Source organism: Neltuma alba, unplaced genomic scaffold (genome assembly GCF_004799145.2).
Source record: "Neltuma alba isolate B1F8T4 unplaced genomic scaffold, ASM479914v2 tig00010981_pilon, whole genome shotgun sequence".
Taxonomy (NCBI): domain Eukaryota; kingdom Viridiplantae; phylum Streptophyta; class Magnoliopsida; order Fabales; family Fabaceae; genus Neltuma; species Neltuma alba.
The window spans coordinates 29477-54829 of NW_021635743.1; the positions used below are offsets into that span (position 1 = coordinate 29477).

Genomic DNA, 25353 nt, shown 5'->3' on the forward strand with positions numbered 1-25353 from the left:
ACGCCCTTTTCTTTAGTATTCTTACAGTATAAATGAGGAGGAGGCACATCAACTCTCCATAATCTTCCTTCATTTTTTTAACTTCAATATTTTCTATTTTTTGTGATAAAAAAATCAAATAAAGACAAGTAAGCCACTATCAATGTAAGATCTAATGACAAAACTATGCATGTATAACATGGTTTTAAAAGAAAACAGTATTGTTGAAACTATGCATCTCACTCACTCTTTAGAAAAATAGAATGGAAAAAAATAATGTTGTTAAGACGCAGTTTATATCATTGTATTATTGTTGCTTGATCCCTCTCTCCTACTTATTATTGTACAATAGGGATAATTTAAGAAAAGTATGATAAATATGTAAAATAGTCTTATATTTAGAACCAAATCAATTCTTCAATAAAGTCCTGTATTAAGAACTGGAGGGATATTTTATAAAATTATTATAATAAATAAATAAATTTAAATGTTAAAACTTGACCTGCACGATTCATAACTGTAGTATAGAAAAAAATAAAAAAAAGGTTTTATTATAAAATATTGGATTAATGTGTAATTTTGACCTTGGTCTTATTTTTGAATGCAATTTTACCCCTTATTTTTTAGCAGTGCCATTTTGATCTTCATCTTTTTTTTTTTGGGGTGCAATTTTGACCCTTTTGCACCTAAAGATTAGGAACAATATTGCATCTAAAAAAAAGATGAAAGGTAAAATTGCATTTGAAAAATAAGATCAGGGATAAAATTGCACCATTAAAAGATCAAGGGCAAAATTGTAGCTTAGAAGTAAGATCATGGTCAAAATTACATCTTAACTTTTTAATATTATAATTGTACTTTTACAAAAAAAATAAATTTGAACTGTCTTTTATTTTTTTTATTTGAGCATGAAGATGAGATTATAAAAAGAAAATGCAAAAAAAAAGAGGACAGAATGTGATTCTAATCCATTTCTTGTATATTAAGAATGATTTTTTATACCAAAAAAATCATTTTATGCCCGACCTAGCATTTGGTTTTTTCTGAAAGTGCTTTTTAAAAACACTTTTATGTAAATCAAGATAAAATTCTTTTTAAATAATTATTTCATAATTATAATAAATACTTTTAAAATCATAATTTGGTTTTCAGCCAAACACTTCACTAATCTTCATTAAAACTGTAATCTAATCAGTTAATGTATTTATTATCATACTCAAATGCTTTTGAAAATAAGATCGCAGTGCTTTTTTTTTTATAATAGTTAACAAAGACAGATTGACCAGAGAATATATTGAGAGAAAAGTATGGAGGCAATTGATTTTATTAACTTTGGTTTCTTCTAATGTCTTAATAGTATTCTCCGTCGCTGGTAAATAATAATAATAATAATAATAATAATAATAATAATATTCTCCGCCTCCCTTTAGATTTGATTGATTTCCAAGAAACCACATGCCTACCCCTTGCACCTTCCAGCCATCCATGGATGGTTGAATTGTAACCTTTATTTTAAAAAAATATTATGTTGATATTGGATCCAACAACCGAAACTGTTGCTTTAGTAAATTTTTCAGGTTTTTAGCTTCCTTATCTATTAATAACTGTAATTATCCTCTACTCAGTATTCAGTTGATTCATCTTGTGAAATTAGCCAAATTAGACTCCAAATACTATTTTGAAATTTTAAATCTTGTGAAATGACAATAGTGTCTTTACTCTTGACAAACTTTTATATAGCTATTGATTACTTTAATTTATTATTGACTACTTTTATTTTAAAGTTCTAGTGACTACTTATTTATAGTTATTGACTACACAATAATAGTAAATAACTAAACAAAAATTAGTCACTAAATCTCTAACAATACTTAAGGCATTTTTTGAATTTTTGAAACAAAAATAGTTAATAGTGAAACTATAGTACTCAATAGCTAAATAAGATTAGTCACCAAAATTTTAAAAATGAAAGTGGTCAATCGCAATATTAGAGTAGTCAGTAGCTAAACAAAAGTAGTCATTAGAGTTTTAAAAACAAACGTAGTTAATAGCTAAAAAAGAGTAGTTAATACATAAGAAAGAGTAGTTATTGGAGCTTCGATAACTGATCACCGGAGTTCTGGTGACATGTGTAGGAGTTCCGGTGGCTGGCCACAGAAAGGGTCGCCGGCGTCGGAGCTCTGGCAGCTGGAAGTGCTGAGATGACAATATTTAAAAAAATAGTAAAAAACAATAAAGGGTGTTTGTTTAATTTTACAAAATTTAAAAATTTCAAAATAGTACCTGGGGTCTGTTTGAGGGTATTTTATTATCTTTTTTCTTTTTTTTTTTATACAAGAGTTATATCAATTCTAATCATAAGGCATGATGCAAACCTCTTCTTTTAAAAATAACATATATTTATATATTAACCCAATTGATTAATTGGAAAGATTAAAGAAACTAAATAAGTTAGTTTAAAGTATTTATTTTATCATCCTCCTCCAAACTAATTTGCTAAACTTATAAACTAATATATAATCTAATTATACATATAAATATTTTTACATAAGAAAGAGTAGTTATTGGAGCTCCGATAACTGGTCACCGGAGTTCCGGTGACATGTGTAGGAGCTCCGGTGGCTGGCCACAGAAAGGGTCGCCGGCGTCGGAGCTCTGGCAGTCGGAAGTGCTGAGATGACAATATTTTAAAAAATAGTATTTCAAAATAGTACCTGGGGTCTGTTTGAGGGTATTTTAATTATCTTTTTCTCTTTTTTTTTTAATACAAGAGTTATATCAATTCTAATCATAAGGCATGATGCAAACCTCTTCTTTTAAAAATAACATATATTTATATATTAAACCCAATTGATTAATTTGGAAAGATTAAAGAAACTAAATAAGTTAGTTTAAAGTATTATATTTATCATCCTCCTCCCAACTAATTTGCTAAACTTATAAACTATATATAATAATCTATTATACATATAAATATTTTAGAAGGTTATTAACATATGCTATAATTAAGTAATTTATTTAGTTTTTTTAATCTCTCAAATTAGTTAATCAAGTCTATATTAAAGACCAGAAATAGTATCAAATATTAAAAAGGTCAAGTAATATTTCTCAAAGAACGAAGTATTACATAGGATCTAAACAATTTAAAAAATAATATATATTTTTGATCTATATTATTTTTTGAAATCTATACCCTGTTGGACGCTTTGGCCATGTAAGTACCCGGATTTTAGTTGGAGTCCATGTCGAGATAACTGCCTCTCAATTAAACACAACAATGTTTAAATTTTAACCTAATCAAACAGTCATATAACAATAAATGAATACGACAAAGTTAATTATCATGTTAATTTTGATTGATTTATTTATTTATTTGTGCCTTTGTGCGGCTTCCACATGTGCACTTGATCATCACAGCAATCTGAATAAGTAACAGAGGACCAGGGACCCGCGACTCGGTAAGCCAAATCATGACGCGCTTTCACTGTGGAATAGTATTTCTTCAACGTGGATTCAGAGTGCAAAAGCTATATATATTCTTCACGTCAGACCAAAAGTGTGCCTTTCTTTATTGTGATGGTAAGCTTGGCGCCGTGAAACGGTCACAACCAAACAAGAAAGGGGCGAATTTCCTTTTTCTTCCATTGCCATTTCAGTGGAATCGTTCCGAAGGCTAATTTCCCCCGCGCGTCGTTCTCCCCATATTATCAATCTCCCCTTCTCGGTTTTAACATGTAGCTGTGACTTACTGTAACCTTTATAATACACATGCATGCACACCAAGACTGAAATGTTATATAATCCATATATAAACGGAGAAGAAAAATAGTGATCCAAGTAAAGGAAAAAAAACTTTTAAATATCATGCAAAATTAAAATACTTGATACTCCTCCGGTCCTAAATGTATAAGGGTCTTACATTTAGGACTAGAGGAGTATATTCGCATCAGGAGAGAATCCAAATCGATAAAAGGGAGGATATTACAAACCTTTAACATCAATTTTAAAAAACAACTTCGTCTTTCCTTCAGTCCTTTCGCACGATGGTTCAAAAACATCACATGATGAGCAGTTGGCACATCCTTCTGGGAACTTTCCCATTATGCTCTTGGATTTGGAATATTGATCTGACTCCTACACGTAAAGTGGATTGTGGCGTCTATTCACTTATATAGAGTTATCTATAAGAGGTATTCTTCCTCCCCAAGAAAATAACAATTTGTTGCTTTCCATGGATGGTTGCTTCATTTATGGTTCTGGGCTAGTCCCATATTCTCAACTATGTAAGATTATAATATTCGTTTGCATGCATGGTGGGTAGCCTATATATAATCTTAGGGTTAAGGAATCAAATGTTTGTATCACAAATAAGCTTCATGTACGTTCCGCAGCCACTATTGATTGAAAATTCGTCAATAAGATGACCTTTTTTTTTTCAGTGGAATTATTTATGAATGAAGTTTATTGATTAACGAGTCAATTTCTTGGGTCGTTCTCTTATTCGGGTCTTCCAGAAAGTCAGAGTCTAATTTTCACAAAATGATATAAATTTTTTTCCTGATAAGGTATTACACATTTAAAATGAAGTGGATTTTGATATCTAAAAGTAATCTTTCTTTGGTAATTTTATTTTTTTCCCAAAAAAAAATTAAATTTTATCATTGAATTACGTGCATTGTTTATCTCATAGTATCATCTTGACAGAAGCAGAATACGCTAAAAAGAGATACTAACTCCGGTTTTTAATATAATACATAATTGACTAATTTGAGGAGATTAAAAAGGTTAAAAAATTACTTAATTATATCATATGTTACTTTATTTTTCTCAAATATTTATATGTATCACTAAAATATATTGGAGTACTATATCAATTTATAAATTAGACAAATTAGTTTGAAGAAAAAATAATAAATATAAATACTTTAAAGTAATTTTTTTTAGTTTTTTTAATCTCTTCAAATTAGTCAAGTGAGTTTTACATTAAAGATCAGAGGACGTAGTAATAATAACAACTGTGACAGTGAGCCCAAAAAGAGGAACAAGAGGCTCTGGAAGACATGCTGAGATAAAAGAGCAAACACATCCCCCAAGTCAAAGATGCAAGCTTCATAGTGTTCAAGAACTCCTTGGTTATACAAATGAAATCTAGAAGAGGCAAAGCCTTTGAGAAGAATAAATAGAAAGGTATGTTGTTCATTATCTCCAAAACTTCAATCTATGAATAACGGGCCTATCCCAACTATCTCTATTAAGTAGAAGTGCACGTTACATCCTGAAAGATGGGGCAAGGATATGACTCAATGGCCTCCCCAAGGCTCACCTGATGCTCGGTTCACAAAAAGCATTCAGTCCCTGGAAGAATTTTCTCTCCAAGGGCTGCATCAAAATCAAAAGAGAAGATGGAACTCAAGATAGTACTGTTGGAGTTTCAGTGTATGAGTATGTAAAAAAAAATCACATATTACTTAAAATTGAGAAAACCTCAGTGTTAACTAAGATGTGAGCTTGAGCTAATAAAATAATTGAGAAGAGAAGTCTTTAAAAATGATCATTAGAGATGACTGTTAAAACATTTATGTGTCTTAATTAGTCAGTTTTATTCTTTAACCACATTCAATGGCGTTAAAATGTTTTAATTCATCTTAATTAATTGTTTAAAAACTGTCCTTTTAATTATCATTAAAACCATTTTTAATCACCATTATGGTAGCCCAAGAGTCACACATTATTTGCCTATAAAAGTGCAATACATGACGCATGGTCAGAGTGTGTCGAGTTCTATCCCTGAGCTCTCCTCTTCTCTCTCTTTTCTTAAGTTTTAAATTTTTGTTATTTTGTTACCTTACTCTATGTGGGAGGGGTTCGTTTAATCTTAGGGAGTATTGTCTTTTATTATAATCTGTCTGGCAGAATAATTCTTAAAGATAATATTCTTGGACATGACCCAAACCATATTTTTATTAATTTTGCAGGTGTTGCCAACAAGTTACATAAAACATTTCAATGAAAGATTATGCATCGTTAGAAAACTGGACAAGGGAACAATCATCAGTCCCATGACTTCAAAATTATAGTCAAAAAAATTGAAACTCAACCCAGCGAAGAAGAAACTTGAAATCAATTCTAAACTTACAAGGCAACACAATTAAGCAGAAAATTGCATCAAGGAAGAAGAAGAAAGGACGCCTATTATTGACCAAGAGAGAAATAACAATGACTTTGGCAGTCAGTTCAACATAAGCTACTATACTTATTTAACAGTCTCCCTTGTGGAATTATTGATGAATGTAGAGAAGGGAAGATTTCGGAGGAAGTCCCACCAATTAGAACGTGAGGGGAAAAGTCATCAGCAACGCAGATTCTGACATTATCATGGCATAGAATATTGCAGAGGCCTCAGAGATGACATAGAAGACTTAGTGCAGACAGAGAAACACCCATACTTTGCAGTGTCCAATAAGGTCCCGCTTGTTATGGATTGGACAGCGCAGAGGACAAGAGGAGGAAGTTTCCTAAGGAGGGGCATAGGAACAACCCCAAGATCCAATAAAGCACCAGATTTGACCACACACACTAGTTGAATTTATTAATGTTATATCAGCTCAACATCACATTACACCAATGGGAGCAAGCAAGGAGATGACTATGGACGATATCACTTGAGCCCCTCCCTAGCATCAATCGGAAGTGATCCTTTTCTTCAAAGAATAATACACTTAAAGTACAAGAGTTATGGTAACAAATACACATCCAATCTTAGAAACTAGATGATCCACGGGGGGACAAAAAACAAAAAAAAAGAGTATGCCAGGAACTAAACAGATTCCCTTCATCTGTATGCTTCTTTTCTGCCCGAGAAGGGGGCAGAGAGAAAAAGAGGTTCTCAAATATATGCAGATGAATAAATAAACAATAAGAAGCCTGGCAAAACCTACTCAGGTGTCCCTTCAGCTCCACACACATCAGGAAGAAGTTTCAGAAATTGGAACAATATAATTGGAAAGTTTCATAATAGATCATCATTGGAGCAGTAGTACAGGCTCATACGTATCAGTGAAAATCTACAAGCCCGTTGCTTAGCGGCAGAAATGATACCGGAGTTATGGACTACCAAGCTATGATAATTGTTTAGTGCAAAAGACCAGTACTAATTATCATTGACGGGTTCACTATAGAGAGGCTCATCTCCGCCATTCATTGAAGTCTCATGCTTTCATTGGAGCCAATATTCCAGCAACAAACAACCACAGTTGTTGAATCATAAGATGCTTGTTGCATAGTGGGGCATCAAAGTTCGAAAATGGGATATTGGAAAAACAGAGTCAAAGGGATCAGTAAAAGGGGTGGGGTTCGACAAAAAGTTCAAGACGTGCGGTGAGCGTGGATCGAACACGCGACCTTCAGATCTTCAGTCTGACGCTCTCCCAACTGAGCTATCCCCGCAGGCTGCTAGGCGTGGAGCGTTTTATTTAATTACCAAAATATGCATGGTTTAGAGGACCACCATAAATTTCTTGTTTGCATTTTTTGCTATTTCAGATATATCAAAAATCGTTTAACGCTTCATCTAATCTTCTTAAAAACTTCTCATTCTTGTATTCTATTTCTTTCTTAGAAAAATAACTATCATTCATAAATCATGCGCCGTCTTAGATAAATTCATATCATCAAATGAAAGAATAAAACAAAATAAGTTGAACCAAAGATAGATATATTATCTTCAAAAACATCGCAATTTAGTAAATTCGAAAGCTAAGGTGGTGGGTGAAGCACCCAATATGAAGGACATTTCCTTTTGAGAGTAGCCTTAGCAAGCTAATCAGCAACTAAGCTTGCCACGAGGACTACTCAAGGATTCCTAAATCTTGGAAATTTACTTTTTTATTTTTGAGTAAATAATATACCATATTCATCAACTTGTGGTGATAGCTCAGTTGGGAGAGCGTCGGAATGAAAATCATGTGTCTGATCCACGTTCACTGCAATTACTTTTTATTTTTGAGTGGGAAAATGTCAATTAAATTTAAGCTTAGTCGAGAGAGAATCAGGCTGAAGTTATGAAGATTGTGTGTTCGATCCACGTTTACCACAATTACTTTTCATTTTGTAGTGAGAAAACCTTAATTAAACAGGCTCACACTTTTAACTAATTATTAATCAAGTCCAAAATATTAATTAGGAATTTCTAAATGTAGTAAATTTACCTTAATACTCCTAAATGTTTACTGCCTCTTTTCCTTTCTCTTCAATAAGAAATCTCCATACCATCTTGTATCTTATTCTCAAATATGTTAGTTAAATTAAATTTCATTAAATAAAAATTGCAATAACTGCTTAAAAGTTTTTCAGGTGATTTGAAAAAGAAATTGATAGATAATATGACTAGGAAAGGTCTCAGTGGTGACGAGTGGAGTCTTGGATTTACAAACCAAAAATAATACCTTGCACTTCACGCATGCCCGGCAACAATTCGTTAAAGTTCAATGCTTGGAAGAGAATCAAGTAAAGAGGACTAATTAGGAATTTCCAAATCTTGAAAATTTACTTTAATACCTCTAAATGTTTACTAGATCCTTTCCTCTCGTTCTCCTCAATCAGAAATCTCTACACCATGCTGTACCTTATTGACAAATATGTTAATTAAATTAAATTTCACTAAATAAAAACTGCAAGCACTACCTAAAAGTTTTGCAGATAGCTTGAGAAAGAAATTGCCAGATAATGTGACTCTAAAAGATCTTTATGGCTAGGAGTGGAGTGTTAGATTGATAACCATAAAGGATACCTTACATTTCATGTATGGTCAGTAATAATTTGTTAAAGATCATTGTTTGGAAGAGAATGATAGTGCTGGTGCGGAATTTGCCTCCCTTGTGACAACAATTCCAATGGCCGGAACAAACGTCCAAACTAATACTTGTGAGGGATATGGAAATAGAAATGGAATTCATTTTCATGAAGAAGTTTGTTTGGTATGATGGAATTGGAAAATCTTCCAATTCCATTTCCATCAAATTTGATACAATTGAAATCCAGCCTATACACTAAAGATTTCAATTCCATGTGCACCAACTTCACTTTTACCCTTTTCTCCTACCTTGCTACTTAACTATAGTCGTTTTAGTCATGATTTGTGAAATTGTAGCCACAAAATTGTAGCGATTAAAACTGCTATTAGAGCAAGAAAATAACTACTCTTTTTTTTGTTTATGAAAATATGTATATTTTATTAAATAAATGCAAAGTTCAAGAATCAAAATACCAAAAAGGCCAAAGCCCAAACAATACCCTAAGTAGACTCAGAAATGGCTGGCAAAATATTAGCCAACCAAGGTGTGTGTCACTTCAACTTGCATCGCTTTTGGCTTGCTCTGCCACAGGCTAGCCTACTTTTTTTTTTAAAAAAAAAAACTTTTTCATGAAATTCCCGATATATTATATAATATAGTTGGAAAATTTTGACCCTCAAATTCCATGTGGACATTGTCTCATTCATATCATTACATATGTAATTAAGCACTTTGTATGTGTGTGTAGTTATATAAAGAGTATTGTCCATCTTTTATTTTTCATCTATTTTTTGTTACTATACACACCTTTATAAGACTAAATAAACAGGTAATGCTTATATATACACACACATATAAAATATCTACTTAATTAAGTTGGATAAAAAAACTGGTTAAATTAATTATTTATAAAAAAATATGTGTTAGTTTTTCTAAAATATCTTTTTAAATTATAAATTAATCCTCACATTATTTTATCACAAGCCACTACTCAAGTTCAAGACTCTAAGTCTAATTTCAATATTTTAAACTAAGCCCAACCCATACAAATAATAATAGCTTTTTACAACAACAAAAAAAAATTAGATGGGTTGGCAGGCTCAGGTTGGCAAAATGCGAGCCTGTACTTTAGCCTACACCACTTTCAATCCGCATTGTCACGGGCTGGCCCGTATATGCACTGCCAGTCCGCTTTACCAGCTAGCCCAAAAGACACCCCTAACACAAATCCTAGGTCAAAGCCAAACAGACCCCCACATTGCTGCCATTGTCGCTGCTAGACAAAAAGGAGAACCATCGAAAACTCTAGAAAAAAGGAGAACCATCGAAAACTATGTCTAGAATAAGGGATGGGGGTTCAAAGAACCATCCTAACAATCCCATCCCTTTTAACAAACCATATGCTATCTTGAGAGCAGATTCACCACCACGCAATTGCCATCACATCAGAAAAACCACTACTAGCAACAATGACACTGTCTTTCTCTAATGAGACTCCAACCGCTACTGCCAAAGCTTCCCTGACCTAGAGCCACTAAATCCGAGCAAAGAACCAATCTTCCATTAACAACCAAACCAGATTAGAATAGATAGATCTGAAAAACCTACCAAATTAGGGCCTTCATGAAGAGATAATGAACCTCAAATCTGAACCTTCTTCCCAAAATGCCACTGCACAAATCCAGATGACAAATGCCAAGAAAGAAGAAAAGATAACCCAAACCTATAAAATTGAGAAGCCCCTAATCAGACAACCTCCTTTTGGCCTGCACCTAAGAGAGAGGTGCGGGAAAACTCAAACGCACTTACATAGACGAGGAGTGAAGAAAAGCTCTCATATTTTATTTCGTATTCCATAAATCATGATTAAAAAACTATTTATAAACTATTCTAAATGGATCCATTATTTATTTATTGCTTGATCGTCGAAGTATGTATATTTTCTTGTCCCCATATCAGGACTTTAGTAGATAATCTACAATTACCTCTATAATCACCGTATGCAATCTGCGATGCATGTTCTGATGCATCTGTCAGAGTAATATTTTTTATTTATATACTATATTCATACATATTTATGAGATATTATGAAAGTACCAAAAAAAAAAAACTCAACATGCTATATGTAGTATATGTTTTTATAATCGTAGACTCATGTACTAGCAACAATAATGCGAATTTCACCATATATACAAATATAAGCATGAATTCTATTTACAGTTTTGGAATTAATCAAAACTCTGAGTTCGAATTTAACACAGCCTATTTGAATAGAAAATTAAAGCCGGGTTTGGATTGATTATCTGGTTCCTTTACAGCCCGATCCACAACGACATCTTCCTTATTGGGGAGCACTGGTCGGGGCGGCGGCGCTGCTGATTTAGCTCCTATCGTAATCCCCACCGTAACCACCGCCAAAGCCATCACTGCAACTTTCATGGTCCCCCAACTACTGGTCTTCACTATTCCCCAACCCGCAGAATCCCTCCAATGGCTACCTTCTCTGCCGACGACGACGTCGTTTCCTGGTTCTTTCACCTGTTTTGGCACCTGAATGGAAAGAACCCCATCGGAAAACTTGGCTCGGATCTCATTCAGATTTGAGTCTTCAGAAAGTTTGATGGTTTTGCGAAAACGGGTCCATTTAGTAGTCGTGCCACCTAATGGTCGTTCTCCATGGATTACCAGCATCCCTTTGCTCTGGTTGATTTGAACCTTTACGTGTTCAGTTTTGAAACCTGCAAAATTTTGATTTTAATTTGATCTCAAAAAAAAAAAAAATGAAGAGTAAAACAAGAATATGGGAAGAGAAAGAATACCTTTGAGATCGATATCAAGGGTTTCAAATTTGTTCCATTTGCATTGAGGTTCAAAAACCTCGTAGAAGCGATTATGGCGAAGTTCAAGAGCCATGATGGTTTGGATATATTGCATATATAATAAATAGTGTGTTATATGGAGCTTCTCTGTGTTTTGTAATTTTATTTGGTTGATTGGAGTAGTTAAAGAAAAGGAGCTATGCTTGTTGTGGATCTCCTTTTTTGGGATTTGCTTTTTAATGAAAATACAGTGATGTGAGTTCATGATGAAGTTTCATGCCTCTCTATCTCTCATGGGTTTGCTTGCCAATTTGGAAGAGAATAATTCCTTCTCGGTTTGTGGAGGCATGAAGGAATTATTGAATTGCCTTTGCTCAAGTTATCCCCCTCCCATTTGTTTTCACATTCGGTAATTCCATCTTGTGTCGCTTCTTCCTCTCTCTTCTTCACATTCATATTATCACTTCTTGTACTTGGGGATATTAAAAAAATGAGTTAAATTAGGTATTTAAAATAAACATGTATTGACTCTCTGAACTACCATATTTAATCATGTATATTGATACTATTTTTTAGCAGGAACCATTTACAATCAATAGGAATATTTTGAAAAAAAAATTATAAATTAAAAAGAAAATATGGATTAAAATATTACCATATCTGGTTCTAAATATAAGACCTAGTTTATAATACAAATTACGTTACAAACTAGATTTTATATTTACGACTTGAGGTAGTATATTTGAATTCAAATCTAGCTATCCAACTAACTCTTATATAAATGGTTTGGATGTAGTATTACACTGGACTAGGTGACAGTCTTACTTGAAAATATAATCCCCATTTTCTGTTAGATTGTCCCCATCTCTATCGCCTGTATTGTCCTCCCTTTGCTACGTTTCTGCCACTACTTTTCACAAATTACTACAACTTCCAGTTTTAAATATAAGAATTAACTTATAGTGTAATTTATACCACATATATACTAGTTTTTATACTTAGAGCTAGGGGTAGCGGCGAGTGTTTAAGATTCTTAACAAATGTTTAGCATTCTTTAACCAAAATCTAAAGGTTTAATCACGTTAGATTGTACGTGTCATTGAAATGATTGTATGGAAGTTTCTTTGAAAAAGAAAATTGGCTACATGTCCTCTCCTCTTCTAAATAAACATCTTAGAATTTAAAAGGAATCAATCACTTGAGCGCTCGAGTAAGAAGCAACCAACCTCTAACAAATGTGAAGACTAAAGAAGAAGGAAAGACAATGAAGTACGAAGGAGTTATTATCGGGTTTGGGTCCATTAATTATCGGGGTTCGTTTTTAGTCCGATCCACAGTGTTGGCCCGTTGCATTCGTCAATTCTTCAACGACGTCGTTTTCTGGCTGTTTAGGATAAAAATTTTTTTCATATATTTACTTGATATATTATAAAATCACTTTTAGTTTACTATATAATATGCATGCTGAAGTTGATATGAGCTGACTGTAATCCTTCAGAAAATTGCAGTCGTTGATTTTATGACTTTAATGTATCACTATAGCAAAATCAAATGTCCCCCCTCCCCCAAATGTAGTTTTGACATATCTGCATTTTTTTAATTTTTCCAAATTGTACATGGAGCTAAAGAAATGCATAATTTAACCAACAGGTATAATTGGTTGCAGAAAAGGGACTTTGACGGTTTAAGTATGAAGTTCAAGTATATATGAATACATAAAACAACTTTAAAAGAGTTACCCTCTACCCTAAATATATATTATTCTAGCTTTTATGTTTTTTTGGTGAAAGAATTCTAGCTTGTTTTAAAGGGAATATATACATCAATGGAAGAAACACGGAGAAAGAAGAAATACTGGTTGGTGTGCATCATCTTATATCAAGAACTTTAACTTCTTCATTATTATTTTTGTAATAAAATAATTGAAATATTAAAATGAGACGTTCATTACATCTATACAGGGACGTGATCCTTTGCAGCATCATGTGGACGTCTATAAACCTCAGCCAGTCGTGCAATGGCGACGACCAAAACCACCGCCGTGACAACCACCGCGACTTTAAAAAACCTTCCCTTATCAATCTTCACTCCCCAAATACTATACTTCTTCTTCTGTGCTTCTTCTGAGTCATCGTCATTTTCCGGAGGAGGTGGAAGAAGCTGATGAGTAGGAAGCTTTGTGGGCATTAAAATGGAAAGAAAGCCTTTGGATAACTTAGCTCTTATGTCTTTGTAATTGCAGTCTTTGGGAAGTGTGGTTTCTTTGCGGAAACGAATCCACTTAGTCGCACTCACAGGCCTTTCTCCCGATACTATCAACATCCCCTTTTCGTTGGCTTGAACTTTAAGCTGCTCCCTCTTGAATCCTGCAATTTCAATTCATTAAGTCCCATACCAGATTTGCGGACAGAAATACATACATACATACATACATATATATATATATATACAGAACTTTAGATTAAGTTATTTATATCTATTGGATCAAGTTCATAAGTAAATTTACACATAGGCAATTTGATCTAAGTTTTGTTGCAAATAAAATACCTTTAAGTTCAATCTCAAGAATCTCAGTTCCTTCATCTGATGTCTTCCATTTGCAGTAAGGTTCAAAAAACTCATAGACTCGCTTGCTGGGAGCTTCTGAAGCCTTATTTGTTTCCATGATGGTGAGATGTTAGTAACGGCTTCTGATCTTTGATGATGAAGAAATGAAGAACATAATAGGAACGGTTGGTGTGAATCTGTCATTATATAGAAGTAATACATTATTGTCGTGTGAATTTTGTGAAGAGAATTGGAACGAGGGTGCCTTTGCTTTGCCTCTTAATTGGTGCAGAATAATTTGTGTGATAGGTTAACTAAGCCCACCTGCATAAGTTATCCCTTTTTTAGTGCTTTTCTCTGTTTCACTTTAATTTCTTATCAAACTAGATTGACCTTTTCCTCCCAAGATGAAGATGAGGCATCATAATATCACTTTTAAAATTTTATTAAAAAAAATCACTTTTAAATTATTTTGGTATATTTATGTAAGCTTTTAAAATAATTTGAAGTATGGCATTTTTTGCTGATATCTCGTCACAAGTCATAGCAACTGTGACTCTTTAATATTTTAAAAACTACTATTGCTCATCGTTAATGAGGCTATCTGGAATTTCTTCTTCCTTTCTATGCTTTGCCTTTATTAAGATGTTTGAGAGTTCAGGTTCAAGCAACCCCCCCCAACACGCATGTATATATAATGCCTTTTGGTCTTTAATATAAGAGCTGAATAACTAATTTGTAAATATAAAAAATTAGTTAAGTTAGTTATTTATAATAAATAATTATTGTCTTTCCTAAAATAACCTTGTTAATCATATGTATTAGAATAAAACTCTTTTAACATTTGTAATAACTATGATGACTATTTTGAAAAAATAAATAAATACGAAAAACAAAGTAAATTAGGATATTTTATTTAGGACCATATTGAATATTGAATTAGCTCTTATATTTAGGACTTGAGGAAGTCTATAAAATGCTGGCACAGCCGCACAGTTGCTTATCACATAACGCACATTCTTTTATTGATTAGAAACAATAGAGAAAACTAAATTATTATTCTTTTGCAGCAATAGATATTATTCTCCCCCCCCCCACCCCCACCCCCACCCCCACCCCCAATTTGCAATAAAAATGAAACTTTCTCCTTTTGCTTTACATGTCATATGTTCTACACACAATGTGTGTTTATTACGGCATTTGAAGTCCGCACGCTAGGATTTTGATCTCTCTTACATCCTTTTTCTTTCTGTTCTTCTCCTCGTCTCATCTCATCTTTACCTTTGGATTAAAAACTGAATAGTTGAAATTTAATATCTTATAAAATTATATTATAATATTATATAAATCTTGTTTCTCATATTTATTCATTTTTTTCAGAGTAGCCCCCATAGTAATTACACATATTAAAAGATTTTTATTATAATACACACGATTAATAAGAATATTTTAAGAAAAATAATACTAATTTATTATAAATAACTAATATAAGTAATTTTCTTAATATTTATAAATTAGTTATATAGTTGTCTTAAGAACCGAAGGTAATATATATATATATATATATATATGGCTATTATAGCTTATAGCCAGCTCGTATATTTCTTTGCCCTGTAATCTGGTTGTGTGTTCTGTTTGATCATGATGTAGACTCTAGTTAGCTTAAAGACCAATACAGTTTCTTTTCCCTCAAAAAAGGACAATGTATCGTTTCTGGCTTGATGGCCTAAAGAAAATGGGTTGGGCCTAATTTTACTAGCATGCTTCCTTTGGGCCTTAATGGATAAGCAATCTCAATCTTACCATCTAAATTTCTGCTCTTATTAAAGGTATTTTTTTCCTCTAACTAGCCAGAACATACTAAGAATAAATAGTAAATCAAATTGTGTCCTGTTAGAATTCCCTTTTGTTTTGTATTGGGCTTAAGTTATTGTTATTGGGCTTATTCTCAAAGCCCATTTTCTGTATCTATTATAGGGTCTATATAGGTAGACCGTGTGGCTTGTAAAGTTTTTGGAATGTGTAAGAGTTTTTAGATGAATAAAACAGATGTTTTGTTCTCTCAATTTTCCTGGGCTTTGTTTAACATGGTATCATGAGCAAGGTTCTCCAACCCAAGAACATTAGCTCTAGAAGGAGTTTCAGGGTCTAAGGCATACGAGTGGTTCGACCATATTGGCAGAGTTGAACGCTCTGCAAAATTTCAGAAACCATTCCCTTTTGTCTCGTTGTAGAGGACATGACGGAAAGTAAGCCGAGTGAATCGCCAGCTGCCAATTTGAGCTTCACCCACCCACTGTATCTTCATCCGTCAGATACATAGGGTGCAGCTATTATCCCTCAAATACTCACCGGCAGTGAGAATTACAATGTCTGGAGCTAGGCTATGCAAATCGCGCTCAGAGGGAAGCAAAAATTGGGATTTATCGACGGCACCTGTCTCAAAGAATCGCAAGAACTAGAATTTCAGGATTAATGGGAGCGATGTAATGCGGTAGTGCTCTCATGGATCTTGAATTCACTCTCTAGGGAGCTTGCCAATGGAGTCGTTTTTTACCACAGTGCTCATCTTGTTTGGACTAACCTTAAAGAACGGTATGATAAGATTACCGGATCAAGAATCTTCTCCATCTACCGCGAAATCAATTCACTACATCAAGGAGGTATGTCAGTCTCAGTTTATTACTCCAAATTAAAAGAACTATAGGAAGAGCAATCAGCGTTGATGGCGGCACCGTCCTGTACTTGTTGCAAGTGTGGGTCTTCATAAAAACAGAGTGATATCAATCAGCAATAAAAATTGCTTCAATTCCTTATGGGGCTGAATGATTCGTACGTGGGAGCCAGAAGTCAGATTCTTTTGATGAGTCCCTTACTCACAATCAATCAAGCATTTGCTATGGTTGCTAAAGATGAACCACAAAGGAGTATAGTGCAGTCATCCAGAAATTCCCCAGTAGAAGGAATTGCCATGGCGGCTAGAGGAAGAGGCCGAGGCAGGGGGAGGGGAAGAGGTCCCCCTTCGGAGTGTGGCCACTGTCACAAGAAGGGCCATACGAGAGAGAACTGTTTCCAACTAATTGGATATCCTTCGGATCTCAAGGGCTCAAAAGGAAAGGGAAATTAGGAAGGCACTGCGAAATAGACAAGCCCAGAGTCTGAAATTGAGTCCCATACGGCTAATACCATCACACCTTCCTTCACCAAAGACCAGTATGAGAAGCTCCTTGAACTCCTAAAGAAAGATGTGAAAGAAACCATTCATGCTCTTACCGGTACAGGTTTGGCTAATTCCCCCTCTTATACACATCCACACACTAACTGGGTAGTAGATTAGGGTGCCACCACCCATTTAGTAAGCGATCTGTCTTTGTTAGATGGTTATGAGATATGCATTGGATTCATTAAAATAGTCAAACTACCTAATGGTGATAGGGTTTTTGTAACTCATGTGGGATCAGTAACTTTTTCAAACGGGATTAAATTGACTAATGTGTTGTATGCTTCTAGGTTAAAATTCAATCTAATTTCTGTATCTAGGCTCACCAAGGAACATAACTGTGTTGTAGCCTTCTTTCCTAATATCTGTATCATGTAGGGCCTTCAGGTTGGCAAATTGAGGGCGACTGGTAGATTAGTAGATGGACTTTACATATTGTAGACTACGAATCAGGAATTTGTTAGTTTTGTTGATGATGTAGGAAAGAATCTTAAGAACATTGATGTTTCCTTGTTGCATAAAAGACTTGGTCATGCCCCTGTATCTGTTCTAAGGCATTTGAATATTGTTTCTGATAAACAAATCAATAGCAATAAAGTTTGTGAAGTTTGCATACCATCCAAGCAAACAAAGTTACCCTTTTCTTCTAGTCGCATTAAAACTCTTGCTTGCTTTGAATTGCTTTACTTAGACATATGGGGGCCTTATCGAACCCCAACACATAATAGGTATCAATATTTCTTGACTGTTGTTGATGATTTTTCTAGAAGTACCTGGATTTTTCTGATGAGATATAAATCTGAGGCTGTGTTGCATGTTCAAGAATTTATAGCATATGTTTTGAACCAGTTCTCTGTTCATGTTAAAAGGATTCGTACAGACAATGGTTTAGAATTTTCACAGCATGATTTGCAGCAATTTCTCAAAAATAGAGGAATTATACATGAAAAATCTTGTGCCTAAACTCCAGAACAAAATGGTATAGTAGAACGAAAGCACAGAACTCTAATGCAAATTTCTAGGAGCTTAATGATACAATCTAATATGCCGATCAAATATTGGGGAGAATGTGTAAGAATGGCCACTTACTTGGTTAATAGAATTCCTTCCAAGATATTGTCTTATAAAACTCCTTATGAAATAGTTTATCACAAGCTCCCTGATTATGATCTCATTAGAACTTTCGGTTGTTTAGCTTATGCTTCTGATTTAACTGTCACTGATAAACTCAAGCCTAGGTCAGTGCCTTGTGTTTTCCTTGGTTACCCTAACAATCAAAAGGGCTTTGTCTTGCTTGACATTTTCAACAAATGGCTTTTTACAAGTAGACATGTTAAGTTCATAGAAGATAAATTTTCTTTTCATGAAGCTATAGGCACTGATCCAGGGGGAGTGTTTAAGTGTACAGATCTGTTTCTGTTTGAACCTGAGATAAATGAGGAACATATAACAAGAAGTGGTGTGTTTGAGGAATAGTCAATTGATCCTGATGCCTTTGAAGGTGATACTATTAACCAGGACATAATTGAGCAGGGTCAACTTAGGATTGTTAGAGAAAGAAGGCCACCTATTTGGGCCAAGGATTATGTTTGTAGTGTGTTGACAGGAGATAATACTACAGGACAGAATCAATCCGGTAGAAAATTATACCCCCCATTGAGAAATATATGTCTTACAAGCATGTTTCTGCTTCTCATCTTTATTTTTTATGTGCCATTGATTCTAATATTGAACCTACTACCTATGATGATGCCGTGAAGAATGCTATTTGGGTTAAGGCCATGAAAGATGAGATGAATGCTTTAGAAGATAATAAAACTTGGGTTGTAGTGCCACTTTCCAAAGGAAAAAAACCTATTGGATGTAAATGGGTATATAAAATTAAGTATAGAGCTGATGGAAGCATAGATAAATATAAGGCAAGACTTGTAGCTAAAGGATTCAACCAAAGAGAGGGAATTGACTACCATGAGACCTTTCTCTTGTGGTAAAAATGATAACAGCAAGAATTGTGCTTAAACTAGCTACTGTAAATAATTGGAGTTTGTTTCAAATGGATGTTCATAATGCATTCTTGCAGGGAGACTTGGATGAGGAAGTTTATATGTCAATTCCACAGGGTTTTGAGCATAAGGAGGAGAACATGGTTTGTAAATTGAAAAAATCTTTGTATGGACCTAAACAGGCTTCAAGGCAGTAGAACTTTAAGTTAACTACTGCTTCAAAGCTTGGTGGCTTTATTCAAAGCAAACATGATTACTCTCTGTTTATTAAGAGATTAGAGATTGATACAGAGTTTGTTCTAATTCTAGTTTATGTTGATGATTTACTTGTGACTGGCAATTCTGATGACAGAATAAGGGAAGTAAAAGACTATTTACATAAGCAGTTTAAGATTAAGGACCTTGGGGAAATAAAATATTTTTTAGGGATAGAAATCGCTAGGTCCCAAAAAGGAATTATTTTGTCACAAAGAAAGTATGTACTGGATCTAATTGCTGATGTAGGGTTAAGTAGATGCAAGCCACTGTCAGTCCCAATGGGACAGAATCTCAAGTTGCGAGCCAATGAGAAGGGAAAAGATGCCGAGAAGGATTTATTGAGGGAACCTGAGCGTTACAGGAGATTAATATATCTAACAATAACTAGGCCTGACATTAGTTTTTCTGTGCAGGTTCTCAGCCAGTTTATGCAGACTCCACCCAAAGCACATACGGCGGCAGCGTTGGGGGTAGTGAAATACCTGAAACAGAATCCTGGTTTGGGCATTCTGCTTAGCTACAATGAAGATCTGGTGATAGTTGTTTTTGTGATTCTAACTGGGGAGCCTGTGCCACTACAAGGAGATCAGTGACGGGATATTTGCTAAAAATGGGAGATTCTCTGATTACTTGGAAGATTAAGAAGCAGTCTACAATATCAAGGTCTTCAGCAGAGGCTGAGTATAGAGCTCTTGGAGCTGCTGTGTTCGAGATTGTTTGGGTCAAAGGACTTCTTGGAGATTTAAAGGTGTGCCATCCTCAGCCAGTAAGAGTCTTCTGTGACAATAAAGCTACTATACATATAGCATCAAATCTAGTATTTCGTGAGAGGACTAAGCACATCGAGATAGATTGTCACTTCGCTCGAGAGAAGTTGCAGAATGGATTAATCAGCTTGTATCATGTAAGGACTGCCAGTCAAGAGGCAGATATTTTGACTAAGGCAGTAGGACAAGAAAGTTAGTGAAGAATGTTGAGCAAGTTAGGAACTATAAATATATACAGTTCCAAACTTGAGGGGGAGTGTTAGAATTCCCTTTTGTTCTATATTGGGCTTATTTTCAAAGCTCATTTTCTATATCTGTTATAGGGTCTATATATGTAGACCTTGTGGCTTGTAAAGTTTTTGGAATGTGTATGAGTTTTCAGATGAATACAACAGATTTTTTGTTCTCTCAATTTTCCTGGGCTTCGTTTAACATGTCCCTAATATGATCTCCACGAATAATGTAACTTTGTTTTTTTTTTTTTTGACCGGAAATAATGTAACTTTGTTTCGGTGTTTACAGAAGTTGAGTTATTTACAATCAAGCAATCAACTGGTCGCATAGTTTGTGGCTGAAATAGACATACTGTTCATGCAAGCAAAAGCCTTGTTTTTGGTTGGCCCTTACATTTTTGCCACTTTAACAAAACAAGAAGTCTTTTAACTCATCGCAAGGGACAAAAAAAAAGTTTCGTTGTTTTGCGAGGGGAAAAAAAAAACACATTGAAGTTTTATTCTCTTAAGGCCAATGCTGCCAATTGGCTACCTTACAGAACTGGTCAGAAATTGTTTGTAAAGCTTGATTTTTTTGACCAGCAGTTTGTAAAGCTTGATGTTGATGGTTTTCATGTAGTCTCACTTTATTAATGGATTTGATCCTCACTTTTCATATGGCAATTAGGCATATTTGACTGTCATGATTCTGTAAAATACTTTTCAATCGTACATATTTTAATAGCATGAAGTCGTATGGATTATTTTGTTGTTCTATCCTCCACACCAAGGTTCATAATCTAGCAAGATTCTTTTATTGTTTTGGAATCTTAATTGGGCTTATAAATTTGTTTTATGTTGTCACAGTTTGCTTTGTAATTGTCTACTGTTATTATTGTTGTCACGAGTAGTGAATTAATATTTGATTTTTTTTTTATACAAAAAAGTGCTTGCTACCTTATCACACTTGGAACAATATTAACTTTAATAGAAAAATACCAATGTGCAACCAATAAGCTATTGGTTGAGGTAGTAGTGATCTTATTCCCATAAGAAAGAGAATATAAGCTTAAATCTCAGGAAGTGTGCTTATTGGGAGGACTGTTCTTTAACTGCTCCCACCTAGGAAAAAATTAGTCTCAAGAAAAAATATACCAATACGTAATCCAATAAGAGAAAGTGACATAGGAATAGATGGAAGTGGTTTCGTTAGTCATTTATAACGATAAGCACCAAAATATGTATCGTCTAGATCTAATATGAATTGTTTATATTTTTAAAATTTTTTTTAATGTGTACCTACTTAAAAATAAAAATTTATGTTTGTTTTTAATTTAGATGAAATCATGAAAATTTCAAATTTAGACCATTAAAATTATATTCAAATAGTGAAAATCTCACCATAATAATAACTTATTATAAGCCTAAATCCTAAATTCTAAACTGCAATGATCGTTGCTTTGAAAGGGGTTCCGAAATAGATGGACCCTTGGGAGGAACCTATCCAGCTCATATTTTACTCTTTCATCTTGTTCATCGAGCAAGTGTTATGTACAGTAAAGAGCCAGGATCCCTTGCTTGGAGAGCTCTATCTCGGAAACATGGCGGAAAAACTGGAGTTCTTGCTTGCCACCGTTGTTTCTTGCATCAAAAAAATATGAAAAATACTATTATGCCCTTTGATCCCTTACCTGATGTAAGTTAAAAAAAAAAATCATATTATCTCTGATTTTTAATGTAAGAGTTAGTCAATTAACTCGGAGATATTAAAAAAATTAGTAAAATTAGTTATTTATCACAAATATATATTGATATTCCTAAACTATGTTTTTCAATCATGTATAGTAGATGGTCGAATTTATCTGGGAATCTCTTAAAATCAATAGGAATATTTAAAAAAAAAAAAGAGACAACGTGAATTAAAATCTTATATATAGGATCAAATCCAACTCTTCTAGTAGCTTTTATACTAATGATGGAAGATATTATTCATTAGCTTTGAAAAACAAAAAATCCTAATCCTAACTTCCGTCAAGTCTGTTTATTTATAGTTCCAATTTAAAGTTGGCAGGCAACTGAAACTAGATACAGAATCCTACATTTGGTTATTGCCCATTCGCTTAGTGAGATTTTTTTCAAATTATTTGTCAACTTTTACTTATTATCTTAGAGAGAAAGGTCAAGTTACGTTCCTAACATTGTGCCGCATATCACTAAAGGATTTTTAATTAGGCTATAAGTAAGATTCTGCATAAATATCTGCTTTGATTTCCATGATTCCATCTTATATGATATTTATATAAAATACGGTCCAAAACTATAATTAAGAAAAATGTAAAATAAAGTCATTAAGTTGATGACAAAGTTTAAATACTCAATCAATGAGAAAACACTCCCTCAATTATAAATATAAAACCTAGTTGTGAGATTTATTTTAGTGTTAATGTATATGAGGCCTCACATTTAATAGTAATACCCTCATTAAAAGATTAGTATTTTAGAGAAGGTGATACATAATTTTTTTTTTCACATAATAATGACAAATAATTTAAATTAGCTAGTTTTTAAATTTTCATAAATTATTTAATTAAGTCATCTATATATATGTATAAAGATAAGATATAAAAGGAAGTAAAGTAAGACTATTTATAATAATTTTTTTTAATGAGAAGCTTTAGGAATTGAGGGGCTTATTTTATTACTGACACGGTCAAAAGAATATACTTTTTGATTGGCCATATATGCAATATATATTCGCAGAAATATAAAATAAAAATGTCTGGTATAAAATATATTGCCGATGCCATAAACATCGGAAAGGAATGGTTACCATCAAAAGTGGTCCCTAAGCTTTCCGTTAATTTGGCTATGGCGCTTTCTGTCGGTGGCCTCTTGCTTCCCCTCCAAAAATGTGAAACTAATTAATGGATTTATGAGCTTTAAATTTTATCGTTTAAAATTGTACTTAGAGTATATATTAGTACGATTTCACACTATCTTTCAAAATTATTCTAACTAACTGGCCTAAAAATTTATTATAGGCTAAAATATACACTTGGTCCTTTAATTTTGCATAAGATTTCAATTTGGTCCTTTAACTTAAAAATATATATTTTTAATCCTTTCGCTCTTATTTTTTTTAAAAATGATGAGATTAATATCTTAAATATTAATAAAATATTTTTAAATACTAATATATTAAGTTTAATTTTCAAAACATCTATGATCATTACAAAAAAATATCATTGAAGCCTAATAATTTTAAGATTAAATGATCAAATGTATGCTTTTTAAAGTTAAGGAACTAAATTAGAACTTTCTACAAAGTTAAATGGCTAAATATATACCTTAGTCTTTATTGTATCTAGGCACATTTAAAATCATTTTAAGAACAAAGGATATTAGAATTATATAAATATTCTTATTCTTGAAATATATACCTTACGGAAATAAATAATGTTTTTGTAATTTACTGAAGATGTGCATTGCTTATAATGCCGTTGTTTTAGATAGTTATGCTCAGCCCAAAAAATAAAAGTTTTAAATAGTAAATTAATTTATAAATTTTTATTAATATTTAAAAAACTGATACACTTGTTTTAATGTTAAATTTTGTGTAATTTAAAAATATTTTAAATCTCTATACCTTTTTAAAAAAGTAGTAATAATTTTTTAATTTTAAATGTCTACTAGTATATGTTTGTGCAGGGAAGAGAAGAGACACTACGGCAGTCGTTATTATTGTTATGGTAATAAATTAATAATAATAATATAAAAAGTGGAGCTAATGATGTTGATTCCTAAAGTAATGCGACCTCGTCTGGCGATGAATCTGCCTTCTTACTCGTGCTCGATGCCATCATTTAATTAATTTATTTATTCTTATTTAATTAAACTATGGAGAATCAGATGGAACCTATTGAGATAATAATTTAAGAATCAATCGGTATCAGCTCAGTTATAATTCAAATAATATAATTTAATTAAAACATACAAAAAATATTCATAAATAATATTAAAAAATCTAAACAAAAAAATAATCCTAAAGTTAATAGAACATCAACGATATGTAACTTAACAAAACAGAATTATCGGCAAAAACAAAACACAAATATAATTTTCTGCTATTTTTCTAAAACTCAAAATTCATTTCAGATTTAAAAATATAATTAAAAAAGAAATATAAAATTTTCATTGAAAACTTTTAATTAGACTAGCTATGGATTGGTTCACAGTTTGCACCAGTTGAGTTTTAATACTATGCACTTCACTAATACAATTCAATTCAAAATAAATCACATTATTTGAGACTTCATTAATACAAACTTTCTTTTTTTTGGTGAACTAATACAAACTTTTACATATTTTCTTCAAATATTTCGATTTTTTTTGCCCAGATACAAATATGTCGATTTATTGTCTTTAAGAGACATTTTAATTTTGAAAAAAAGGAAGCATAAAACCTATTTTTAACAATTTAATTTTCTTTGAAAAATTTTAACAGTTTAATGTACCAGAAAGAAAAAGAAAAAAAGAAGAAGAAAACTTCTCAAATCAGGTTCGTTAATATTATTCGGAGGAAAAAAGGATTTTCATCAACCCAAAAAAAATAATTGAAAAGTAAAAATACCTTCAAGCTATATTTTGCAACCTATTTTGTAATTGTATTAATTAATTATAATTAATTAAGCATGGAAAAAACTTGAAACTTTATATAGGCAGGCAGAGGCTGTGTATTCAGTGTGGCGGAAATGAG

The 25353-nt window shown here is 32.9% G+C and overlaps 2 protein-coding genes, 1 long non-coding RNA gene and 1 other non-coding gene across 4 annotated transcripts; all 4 read right to left on the reverse strand.

The window, feature by feature from the left end:
• Nucleotides 1-3303: 3303 nt before the first annotated feature.
• Nucleotides 3304-4077, reverse strand: LOC114760473 (uncharacterized). Its single transcript, XR_003742061.1, has 2 exons — nt 3969-4077; nt 3304-3734 (listed from the first exon to the last, which is right to left on the reverse strand). It is a non-coding gene; the product is annotated as an uncharacterized LOC114760473 (long non-coding RNA).
• A 3275-nt stretch (nt 4078-7352) lies between these two features.
• TRNAF-GAA (transfer RNA phenylalanine (anticodon GAA)) lies at nt 7353-7425 on the reverse strand. Its single transcript has one exon. It is a non-coding gene; the product is annotated as a tRNA-Phe (tRNA).
• A 3608-nt stretch (nt 7426-11033) lies between these two features.
• Nucleotides 11034-11733, reverse strand: LOC114760470 (uncharacterized). Its single transcript, XM_028949726.1, has 2 exons — nt 11591-11733; nt 11034-11509 (listed from the first exon to the last, which is right to left on the reverse strand). Exons 1-2 carry the CDS (start codon nt 11703-11705, stop codon nt 11034-11036), a joined length of 591 nt encoding a protein of 196 aa, XP_028805559.1. The 5' UTR covers nt 11706-11733.
• A 1753-nt stretch (nt 11734-13486) lies between these two features.
• On the reverse strand, nt 13487-14275 carry LOC114760475 (inactive protein RESTRICTED TEV MOVEMENT 2-like). Its single transcript, XM_028949732.1, has 2 exons — nt 14138-14275; nt 13487-13956 (listed from the first exon to the last, which is right to left on the reverse strand). The coding sequence occupies exons 1-2, from the start codon at nt 14253-14255 to the stop codon at nt 13544-13546; spliced, it is 531 nt and encodes a 176-aa protein (XP_028805565.1). The 5' UTR covers nt 14256-14275; the 3' UTR covers nt 13487-13543.
• Between the last annotated feature and the right edge of the window lie 11078 nt (nt 14276-25353).